The 12091-nt window shown below is 47.9% G+C and overlaps 1 protein-coding gene across 1 annotated transcript in view; it reads right to left on the reverse strand.

Moving 5' to 3' along the window:
• Positions 1-12091, reverse strand: part of PAH (phenylalanine hydroxylase) — a 72144-nt gene that overhangs the window by 30912 nt on the left and 29141 nt on the right. Inside the window, exon 4 of the mRNA XM_059934798.1 lies at positions 3996-4084. Within this exon, the coding sequence (XP_059790781.1) occupies positions 3996-4084 (89 nt within the window). The remainder of the gene's footprint in view (positions 1-3995; positions 4085-12091) is intronic.

Below are 12091 nucleotides of genomic sequence, written 5' to 3' on the forward strand. Positions count from 1 at the left end.
TGAGAATCGTGCTCATGACTCATGACCCTTGTGGAAGTCCTACGAGGTAGTGAATTTATTTTGATCGATACTCTGTGTTCAAAGTATAAAACATGGTGCCCACAGTCGTGCAGCATCAGTGTGAAAAGCTTGGCCTGGGGAAGGAAGTAGGGGGAAGGCTTTACGGAAACCTAGACATATGAGTTGGGTCTTAAAAGATGAAGAGAGGTTTGCCAGCAGGGAGAGAAGTGAGAGGATAAGGAAAAGTGTCCCGGGGAAAGCAAACGACATGAACAGGAGCACAGAGGCTGGGAGATGGTCCGAGAAAGGAGAGTCCGTTTTAGAAATGGGAATCCCGCAGACCCACTTGAATTCCACCTGCCAAGCTGTATTCCAATCCCCTCCGGCATCCCTGGGGAAGAGTGGGCACCCCTCCCTGCTCTACCCCGAGACTGAAGGCCCCTGGAGGGCGGGAACCATGTCTTATTCATCATTTCAACCCCCTTTCCTCTACGCGGCCTGGGACACGGTTCACATACACGTGGCCCTCTTCGTCTGAGCTTTCTCCTCTGAAAATGAGAAAATACAATCCTCCCAGGATGGTTATAACGTTTACATTTTGAAAATGTGGATAAAACATTTACCACAGTGCCTGACGTACAGTCCACGCTTAAGAAATGCTAGCTGTGAATGTCATTTGTTTAATAAATGTTTGTGGAAGGAAGAAGGGAAGGAGGGAAGGCTGGAGACCGCCAGCAGAAGAAAGAAGGTCAGCTACCCCATTTCACGGTCCCGCTTCACTAGCGAGCTGAAAGGCAAATGCCCGTTACCCTGCATTTCAGGAACAATCTGCCTTGGCCTCATTTCTCAAAGTGGCTGTTTTGGAGGCCCTGAAGTGAGATGCTGGGTCAGATGTCAGCGCACGCTGCCAGGGCAGGGGGTCAGGGGAAGATCATCCTGAACGCCAGGGGACCAGGGGGAACAGAGGGTTCTTTCGGGGAGAACACCCAAGCCACTCCTCACGGCGAGGCCAGGCCCTGTGAGGCCCAGAGGCTGCAGGGAAGCACCCTGGAGGGTTTACTCTTGACATTGGCCCGTGAGTTCCTGGGATCTGATGAGAAGCCACGGGAAGGAACAGAGAGAGCCTGGCCTCCTCATCAGGGGGACTGTGTACCTGATAAATTATAGTTTTATGATGAAATGCATGACACGGAGAGGCCAGGGAGCCAAAGACATGGGCTGGATCAGTAAAGACAATGAATTCCAGGGGAGTGTTAAGCCCAGCCCCGACTGCCTCTGAGGAGACACGAGGCTAAAGAGAGGGAACAGGCCATATCTGAGGACCGGCCTCTTCCCCCACTGCTCCACGTGAGCCAGGCACGTGGCCAACAGAAGGGATATGAGACGGGGAAGGAGGAGGGAGCTGGGGAAGAGGAGAAAACACCCCGACGGGGCCCATACCAGGTACGGGGTCAAGGGTGGCCAGCTTTTCTTAGAAACAGTATTTTTGGAGATGCTTTGCTCCCAGGGCAGAGCGGCCCGACACCGACTCGTCAAAGGGGATGTAAAGCTTCTCCTTGTATGACATTTGCCATCCCCAGGGCTCCATGGGACCGGGTTGCATCCTACCCAGGAAGATGGGACCGGCGTCCAAACGCTCCGACTTCACCTCTAGTTTTTGCAGGGAGAGGGTATTTAATAATAAAGATGAGGAGCCTGAAATCCAACTTCTATCCTTAGATTAAGTAACTTAGTATCCTTAGATTAAGTAACACAAGTAAGAATCAAAGAAGCTCTGTGAGTTCACACACACAGGTAGGAAGAGTCACTGCCAAATTATCGTAACAGTGAAAGACTGAAAACCTCCTACAAGCTTGCTGTTGGGGGCTTGTTAGTAAGTTATGGCACTGCATTTAAAAAATATAGGGCTTCCCATGGGGAGGGGGTGGGGTGAGATGTGACAGGGTGAGAGAGTGTCATGGACATATATACACTACCAAATGTAAAATAGATAGCTAGTGGGAAGCAGCCGCATAGCACAGGGAGATCAGCTCGGTGTTTTGTGACCACCTAGAGGGGTGGGATGGGGAGGGTGGGAGGGAGGGAGATGCAAGAGGGAAGAGATATGGGAACATATTGTATTTGTATAACTGATTAACTTTGTTATAAAGCAGAAGCTAACACACCATTGTAAGGCAATTATACTTCAATAAAGATGTTTAAAAAAAAAAAAAAAAAATATAGGGCTTCCCTGGTGGCGCAGTGGTTGAGAATCTGCCTGCCAATGCAGGGGACACGGGTTCGAGCCCTGGTCTGGGAAGATCCCACGTGCTGCGGGGCAGCTGGGCCCGTGAGCCACAACTACTGAGCCTGTGCTCCGCAACAAGAGAGGCCGTGATAGTGAGAGGCCCATGCACCGCGATGAAGAGTGGCCCCTGCTTGCCACAACTAGAGAAAGCCCTCGCACAGAAACGAAGACCCAACACAGCCATAAATAAATAAACAAATCTTAAAAAAAAAAATTATTAAAAAAAAACACGTATATTCATGTCTGTCTCTCTAAATAAATAAATAAATAAAATATTATTTTTGGACAGTGTAATAGGTGATTTTTATTTTTTTCTGTTCTGAAGCCTAGGAGCAGCGGGGGAATTCACGTTTGCTTCTGTTTATAAAACACTTTCTCAGAGTAAAAAAATGCAGAATAGTACCAAGAGAAATAAAAAATAAATAAGATAAAAAAAGAGATTATGGATGATCTTCATTTTCTTCCTCATGCTTTTCTGTATTTTCGAGTCCACTCTAAGGGGTTTATGATTTGAATTGGAACAACAACTGTTCATATTTGAAAAGGCCAGCCTACCCCCGAAATAGCTTGCTCTTTGTCTCTGTGAAGGGGCCTGAATTTCTGCCACTGGCTAGATTTTTGTCCTCAGGCACTGTGAGCACTGAGGTAAGAGTCAAAGGATCCAGAGTTCAGCATGGGACCTTAGAAAAGTTATTTACTCATGTTGGGCCTTAATGAATCTGTCTGTAAAATGGGAACATCTGCTCTGCTTACTGAAAAGAGCCCTTGTGAAGAGCAAGTTCACAGCCTGCTCAACTGTAAAGACCACATAAATGGAAGAAGAAAACAGAGTCCTGATGAAATGCAGAGACTTCCGGTAAGTTACAGTAACCATCGCTTTTGTGAAGGAAAACAGCTTCCACATCATTTAAAGATTGAGGAACCATTTGCCTGGGCAGAGAATAAAAGACCGTCAACATGATGGCGGCATTTCTCACCTACGGGCTGCTCCTCCTTGGAACCCTCCGCCCTAGAAAAGGGGAATGATAAGATCCCTGACCCCAGTCCTTCACTTAGAAATATTAAAGGACACGGGACACAGTCCGAGTTCTCTGTCAGATACATCAGATCTTTTAAATTCTGACCACAACCCACCGCCCAGGCTCATCTTCTGACACTCTCACGCTCACACCTAACACGCCAGCCAGCCATTCCCCAAATATTCCGGATCCTTTCAGAACCCTGAGCCTTTGCATATGCTGTACCCTCAGCTCAGAAAGCCTCTCAGTTCCTTATTGGACTAGCATCTTGTTCTCAGGCTTTGAAATCCAGTTCCGGTGTCACCACTCCCTACAGCTCCACTGTACCTGGCAGAGTTGTTAGTAGTTTAGTGTTTCCCAAATGCTTGATTTAAACCTCTGCAGTTGGACCAAGTCAGACATAAAGATGATTTACATATATGTGTGTGTGTGTGTGTGTGTGTGTGTATACACATCACTTACATACATATATGATACATAAACAACAGTTTCTGGATGTGGATAATGATCTGTATTTGCTTCAACAATAGTAACCATGATAATGATGATGCTGAAGATGTCTAAGCAGGCACTCAATAAATGTTTGTTGTAGAAGCAAACAAAGGCACATTGCTCCAAAGGAAGGGAGGGGAGTCTGGTACGGGAGGGGAGGTACTAATAGAATCTCAACAGAGGGGCCATGCACTCACGGGGTGGTCTGCATCCAGTTCCGCTCCATAGCTGAGAATCTGATTGGCAAATTTGTCGAGCTCTTGAATGGTTCTTGGGAACCAGGGCACTGCAACACAGAAAGGGCAAAGTCCTGAGCAGCAGATTGGCAGGACACGGCCAAAGGCCTCACCGAGATCAGAAGCTTGGGACCAGCTCCAATTAAAGTCCATGGTGGTGGCAAGTGGGGTCCCAGATAACCCCCGAAAGTCAAATCTTATTTTCCTTGGAAACTAATTTTATTTACTTATTTGCTTATTCAACTTTACTGAAGTATAATCAACAAAAATTTAAGGTATTTTAAGCATATACCATGGGGGTTTGATAGACATATATATGGTGAAAGGATTCTCCCCATTCACATGCATCACCTCACATATTTATCTTTTGTGGGGAGAGGATTCTACTCTCTTTGCAAATTTCATTGATGCAATACAGTGTTATCAACTATAGTCATTATGTTTTACATTAGATCCTCAGACCTTAGTCATCTTATAGCTGAAAGTTTGTACCCTTTTACCAACCTCTCCCTATTTCCCGACCCTTAAGCCCCTGGCAACCAGTTATCTACTCTCTGTTTCTATGAGTTTACCTTTTTTCTTTTTGAAGGTTCCACCTAGATGTGATACCATGTGGTATTTAACTTTTTTTTTTTTCTGTCTGCCTTATTTCACTTAGCACCTTGGAAACTAATTTGAAAACACATTCCTAAACATACTCTCTTTCCTGGAAATTTTCTCTGGATTATCTCAAAATTCCTCTCCTTTCCACCTATCATGGCCTAGTGGAGTGGTTTTTGATGGTTTACTGTAGCAGCAGAATATTTCATGTAATATGTGTTTCAGGTATATTCCGGAATATAAATTAGGTAAAACAGAGCTGTTCTGCTGTAAGCACAGGTGAGCCCGTGAGCTCTCTTCTCATGACCCCATCTTCCTATCATGAGTCTCCCTCCCAAGGGCCCCCAGGGACCCCGGCAAAACCGTTTGATGCCAAAGCCAATTTGAAAGCCACTGGTGACATAGCATGAACGCAGTCCGGCAGTTTGACGATGGCTTGCAGCACCTAACAATCTGTGAGCTTGTTCTGAAGCAGCAGCATAGTGGGAGAGAAGATGGGGTCTGCGTTGTGTGACCCACAGTGACTGGGTCCTGCAGAGGGACCCCAGGGCAAAGAGCAGGTGGTAGCTCCTAAGTGTATGTGGCCTTCAAGAAAGAAGACTCACTGGGAGTGGAACCATCCTAAGAATGAACAGAGACGAGGACATTTTGAACTGTAAGTTCCAAGAAGTCAGGAACCAGGAGTGCACTGTAGTTCTAGGTGCATGGAGGGGAAGGAGGGAGGAAAGTTTAGGGGAAAAGACGCTGAACTTACAGCCAATTAGGTCTGGCTTAGAATCTAGGTCCCAGCTGCCTATTCATCTTCTCTGTGTCTCAGTCCCAACTCCGTAAAAATGAGAATAGCAGCAACAACAGTAGAAAGCATCCCAAACATTTTTTGAGACCTTACCATGTGCCAGGCACTGTGCTTAGCATTTTTGGTGAACTATCTCCTTTAATCTGGGGATTGTTGCGGGGTGTAAATGAGAATGCAGGCAAAGGGTGCAGCCGAGTGCCTGGCCCACAAAAGGTAGCTTTCCATCTCTTGCACGTTATTTCTGATTCTGGCCCTGCTCCGGTGGGGCAGGAAAGAACATGCGTGCCGTCTAGTGGCCAGAGTGGGGAACTGTCTTCCACGGTCTACAATAACGGCATCAGACAGGAATCAGCTGCATTCCACCAAAAGAAGATGCTTATCTGAATAGCAGTAATCACGGTCCATTTAGAGCCTCGTTTCCATAGATCTGAGATGCTAAGCTTTCTACTTCCTATGTTAATAATAAAAACTAACACTATCATTCTAAATACTTTACTTAGTATTTGTACTATTGGTGGGTACTGTTGGTCCCCCCATATTATAAATGAGAAAACTGAGACACAGAGAGGTTAAGTGACAAACCCAAATACACACACTGCCAGGAAACAGTGGATTCAGGATTGAAACTCGGGCTTGCATGACTCTGTGGTCTCAGGTCTGGACCGCAAAATCTGTCCTGCCAGGTATGGGGGTGGGGAGCACAGTGGTTGTGAGGGCTGGAGCCTGATGGCCTGATTGTCTTTACAGTTTCCCACCTGAAGGCTTCCATGCCCCTAAAACCAGCCCACTTCTCAAGGTGGGCTCCCTATGATGGTAATAATGGGAACAGACGGAGTAATTCCAGCTAATGCTTACATAGCTCTTGCTGCGTGCCAGGCACTGTCCTAAACACTTTACATACCGTACCTCACCCAATTCTCCTAACAGGCCCATGAGGTAGGTGTTATTATTATCCCCATTTTACAGAAGAGGAAACTGAGGAACAGGGAGGGTAAGTCTCTTCATGGACCTCTGCGGTCCCAAAGGCTAGACTTTGGAGTCTGGGATGACTCAGCACCATGTTCTGCTCACCTAGCACGGGACCTGACTTCCCACTTTGTCACCTGAATTCTCCTCAAGCTTTTCTTTCTCCCTGAATCCAGTGCCTTCCCTTGCACAATGGACCTCTGTTGTCAGCACTGAAAATGGGGTCCATTCCCTACCCGAGTTTGGAAGGGCTTGAGGAAGGACATCCTATTGCAGTCAGCCAGGACTCGGGATCTCCTCCAAGACCCTTCCTGGTTCTCTAGCATGTTGCCGCCCTGTCACCGCACTTCCAAGGCTGCCCGTCCCCACTCGTTCATAGTCTCTCTTTTGCCTAAAAATTATCCATAATTCTGGCAATAACAGCTGCCCCCAGAAACAGGGCAAGCCAGCCCTTTCCTGCTGCACCCCTTTCTGACTTGGGGGGGCGGGGCGGCCGTTGGCGCTGCCAAAGGCGTTTCCATGATTACGTACTGAGCATCCACTACTACCAGGCACTGGACGTTGAGAGGTGAATACAGTGGAGTCTTCATGCCCGTTGTGCTTATATTCTAGTGAGGGTGACAAGGAATAAACAATAAATAAATTTAAATATATAACAATGGCGGGAAGTTCCTGAAGAAGAACAAAGCAGTGCAAGGAGATGGGGATACTATTTTATATAACATCCTGTGGCTCCAGACCCCAGGGTGAGGGTCCTAGAGACATGACACGGCCTTGCCATGGCTCAAGGGGACTGTAATAGCCAGAGCCTGTTCCTAGATCTGTCCCAGATCGGGTTCCCTATTTGCCTCAGGGAGACACAGACTGGTCATGGTTAAGGGCCTGGATAACAGAGCCACACAGCCTAAGCTTGAATGCTGTCTCTATATTTACCCTCTGGGGCACCCAGGACAAATTATTCCTCTTTGTGCCTCAGTCTTCCCATAAGTAAAGTGGGGATAATAAAGTATACTTTATAGAAAGAACGTAAGTTTAAAAGAGTTAATATGTGTGATTTGTTGAGAACAGTGCCTGGTACCTAGTAAATACAGACTCATGTTGGAAATATTGTGGGTTCGGCTCCAGACCACTGCAGTAAAGAGAATAATAGCACAATAAAGTGAGTCACGTGAATTTTGTGGTTTCCCAGTACATATAAGAGTTATGTTTACATTATACTGTAGTCTACTAAGTGTGCAATAGCATTATGTATGGAAAAACAATGTACATACCTTAAATAAAAAATACTTTATTGCTAAAAAAACCATCATCTGAGCCTTCAGTGAGTCATAGCAGTGATAGCAAAGGTCACTGATCTCAGAGCACCATAACAAATACAATCATGAAAAAGTTTGAAATATTGTGGGAATCACCAAATTGGGATGCAGAGACAGGAAGTGAGCCAATGCTGTTGGGAAAATGGCACCGATAGACTTGCTTGGCACAGGGCGCCACAAACCTTCCATTTGTAAGAAACACAGAATCTGTGAAGCACAGTAAAGCAAAGCACAGTAGAAGAGGTACGTCTGTACTAGTATTATTCACCTGCAAGCTCCAGGGATTTTTTTTTTTTCCTTTTACTCTGCCGTTAATATAGTGCAGGGAGCAGAGTAGAAAGTCTTTCAGCAAGGCTAGGAAGTCAACCACTTATTCTGTTGTGTAACTGAGTGAGTATTTTATCTCTCAGAGCCTTAGTTTCTTTAGCCTCAAAATGGATTAAAACTGTCATTCCCTATTATTGCCATCATTGCATACATTAAATGCTATAGGAAATGGGACACATCTTAGCAGAGTGACCGGCCCACACAGTAAGTGCTCAATCGGTGTTAACAATTAGGATGGGAAAAAGTTTAATGATGATGATGATGAAGAAGAAAAAGGAGGAGGAGGAAGAGGAGAAGAGGAAAGAGGGGGAGAAGGGAGAGGGGGCGGAGGGGGAAGAGGAGGAAAGAAGGGAGACTGGAGTTAGAAGCTCCTTCTCAATCCGGCTCTGACATTAACAGGATTCCTGATCTTGGGCTTCAGTTTCCCCTTGTATAAAATTCGAGCTGGGGGATTCACTAGCTGCTGCAGTCCCTTTTGGGTTTCACATTCCAACTATGGAGGGCTGAGGCTAGCCAGAGGACACATGAAAATATATTGATACTTCCAGTCAATTAATGTGTCAGCCTCGCTTGTTTCTGGAAGTAGAGCCACTGCATGTCTTCAGCATCCAAAATGCATGGCCCCCACCATTTCCCTTTCTCTCACCCAAGAAACAAGGCTCTACTCCAGAGAGAAGCTTTGTTGTCCCTGCCTTGGTTCAGAGCTGGGTGTGCTGGCTGGCTCCCAACTGAACGCCAGAGGGCAGCAGAACCAGCATATTTTCAGCTCTGGCTGACTTTTTTTTTTTTTTTTTTTCTTCTCTCCTCCAACGGGAAAACACTTTGTAGTTGGGCCACATATCTTGGTTCAGACCTCTTGGTGGAAAAAAATATCAGAGAACTTGAGAGGGCTGCAAAAACTCCAAGGATTCAAGTCTTGGCAAAGAGAAGGCAAAGGTCGAAGCAGCTTAGCAAGCCCCAGGACCTAGTCAGGGAGACTGTCAGGGGACCCCAGGGGGCACTGCGAGGCCACGGGGCGCTCACCCAAGTCAAGGGGCCTTCAGTGGCTTCTGGGCCCCATCATCATCCAGAAAAGGCCCAGAACAGAGCAGGCTAGAGAAGTGGCAAAGCTTCGCGGCGAGTCACACAGACTCTGTAGCCAGACTGTCTGGGGCCAAATCTCACCTCTGCTACTTTGAGACATTGAGACTTTGTGCAAATTACTTAACCCCTTTGTTTCCCAGGTTCCTATCTGTAAAATGGCTATAATAAGAGCATGTACTTCAGAGTGTGTGAGGATTAAATGAGCTAAGGCACGACTAGCACAGTGCTTGGCACAGAGCGGGACCATTATGAGTATTTGGTATTATTATCACTATCGTGATCAGGATTATCATTAGAGAAAGCCAGGTAATAAGGGCGGATGGGCCTGGTGCACACTTTCTCCGGGCAGCAGTCCAGTCCTAACTTCGAATCGGTTCCCCCATCCCCTCCCCAGACCTCACGTGAGGTTAAGGTGTCGTCTCCCGGAGGCCCTTGGGTACAGCCTCTGCGGTAGAAAAGAGGACCCAGGCTGGGCTTGACCATTAAGAGACGTAGTTCACCAGCTGTCAGCCTGGGGAGCAGGGACGAGCAGGCTTAAGGAAATGAGACCCAGGAGAGGCAAGTTCTGGGTGTTGGGGGGTCAGGGGGGACCAAGGTCCTGCCATGGCTCACTGCCTGGGGAAGAGGCCCAGCTGAGCAGGGCTGTGAAGCAAAACAGGGTGGGGACCGCAAGTGCTAAAGGCAGGAGACCGCAGAGAACCGACTGGAAGCCGGTAGGTCTGCGTTCAAGTTTCAGCTTTCCTACCCATCCCTCCCACAGAGAAAGTTCCTCGATTCCTGAGTCTCTGGCTTCTCATCTGTGAAACAGGCGCGGCAGCCAAACGCTCACCCACTCTTCGGTTAGGATGAGAAGCCACTGACCCCCAGTAGGTAGACCTGTGTCATCATTACACTTGAACCTCTCCAAAAAAAGTCCCAGGGACACTTGTCTGGTTAAGTAAGTTTCCGCAGGCCACTGGTGGCAGGGGCAGGGTTCATACTTGTGTCTCCATCCTCGGCACCTGGGCTCTTCCAATTTCCCCAGCCCCAAAGTTACAGTTACTTTTTTTTCCTTTAAAGTTACATTTTTTGTGAGCTTCCCATACATCAGATGCTGCACTAAGCACTTTACTTCCATTGTCTGTTTTAATTCTCAGAGTAACCCTAGGGGGGTAGACACGATTATTTCCGCTTTACTGATAAGCAAACTGAGGCTCAGACAGATGAAGCGACTTGTTCAAGATCACAGCACCGGCTGGGCGGGAATCCGAACTCTGTAGCTTGTGCACTGAACTTGTGCGCTGAATGTGCTAGGCTGGTTTAGAATAAGGTGCAGGTGAGGGGCCCTTGACTTTAGATTTCTGTTCTCCTGCCTGGAGAGGGGAAGGAGATGACAAACTAACACAGGAATTGAGAGGGGCTTGAAGAAACTCCCTAGGACAGCCCCGGGTCCTCACCACCTTCCATCCCGAGCCCCCCCTGGCTTTAGGGGCGGTAACTATTTAACACCTAAGTCCTCGGTTCCTCAAAGACACCTTCACCTTTCCTTTCTCCTCTTCAGTGACACTCACAGGCCCTTCCCCTCCCACCCAGTATCACTCACAAAGCCGGGAATCGAGACTGACCCCAGCGACCCAGGCCTCTGTTTTGAAAAGTTAAATCAGATTAGCTCATTAATGACCTTTGCAAATACATCCGCGGTGGGCTGGCCCCTGTGAGCCCCCCCACGGCCTCTCGGGCTGCGGGGCTCCGCAGTTAATGAATGGCTTGGGCAGGCTGGTGCGACAGAGGCCCTCTGTGAAGAGAGAAACATCCAGGGTGGGGGCGGGGTGCGGATCATTAATAAATATTGATTTGGCTCCAAGGGAAGCAGCCCGAGGGAGAGCTGGCCCTGGACACCCACGTCGTGGTCTCATTAAGTCGGGGTCAACTGCTCAGCCTGGGCGCCGAGAGGCGGCTGGCTCATGGGTGCTTCTGAGCAAAAGCCTTCCGCAGCCCCCAGGCCTGGCTGGAGCCTGCTTCCCGGCCAGCGGGTCAGAACTGGCCCATTAAATTTATAGCAGTTCAAGGTGCAGCCTGGGTCCTATCTAACCCCCTCCCTCCGTTCACCAGCCCCAGGGTGTCGCCAACAAGGCACCCAGGCTTGCCCCAGACTTCTGTCTCCAGGCTGTCTCAGGGAGAGCCATAAATCCTCGGCTTCCTAGGCCCAAAATAGAAGGGTGTTTTGCACCCCTTCTTCCCAGGCTCCTGGATGTCCCCTCCGAAGCCTCCGATGGCCTCCAGCTGGGCAGAGAAGCCTTTGTTGTGCTGATCACAACAGATGAAGACTTCTGAGGGGGTTAGTTTTCTCTTTTAAGGAGCTTCCATTTTCTTTTTGAAGAAGGAATGCCCTTCAGGAAGGTCTTGGCAAGAACCGGTGAGCCAAACGTTGGCTGATAGAGCCAAGCTGGCCCCTGCCTCCTGGATGGAGCGGAGGCGTGGTAGGCCAGGGCCCACTTTTATCACCGACAGCCCCGGCAAAGCATTTGATCTCTCCGTCCACATGTCAAAATGAGAATGAGAACCAGATGAATAAAAGGAACCTAGCAGGAAGTATAGAGTGAAATGGTGTGGAAATGAATAAATGGATGGAATGAGTGAAAGATACAAGGGAAATAATGAGTAAAGAAAGGGGCATTTATTCCGATCACCAATCTAACCTGGAGCTATCCTCCTAATAGCCTTTTTAAGATGTCACTTATCTTATAAACTTACCTATTGGCAGGTTGTCCACCATATTCCCAAATACTGAATTCTGTTTTCTGAGCGCTCACATTGCCCTGAGATCTGATTACTGGCTGCTTACAGCCAGAGTTACAGTCAACCTCCATGGGATCAAACAGAATGCATCTAAAGCCTTTTCCATATGTCTGTCCCCCTCCAGGAGCCCCTCCTTGGCCCTGCTCCCCCTCTCCCCACCATGCCCAAGAATGACTTCAGTGTATCTCCTA

Source organism: Balaenoptera ricei, chromosome 10, assembly GCF_028023285.1.
Source record: "Balaenoptera ricei isolate mBalRic1 chromosome 10, mBalRic1.hap2, whole genome shotgun sequence".
In the NCBI taxonomy this organism is placed as follows: domain Eukaryota; kingdom Metazoa; phylum Chordata; class Mammalia; order Artiodactyla; family Balaenopteridae; genus Balaenoptera; species Balaenoptera ricei.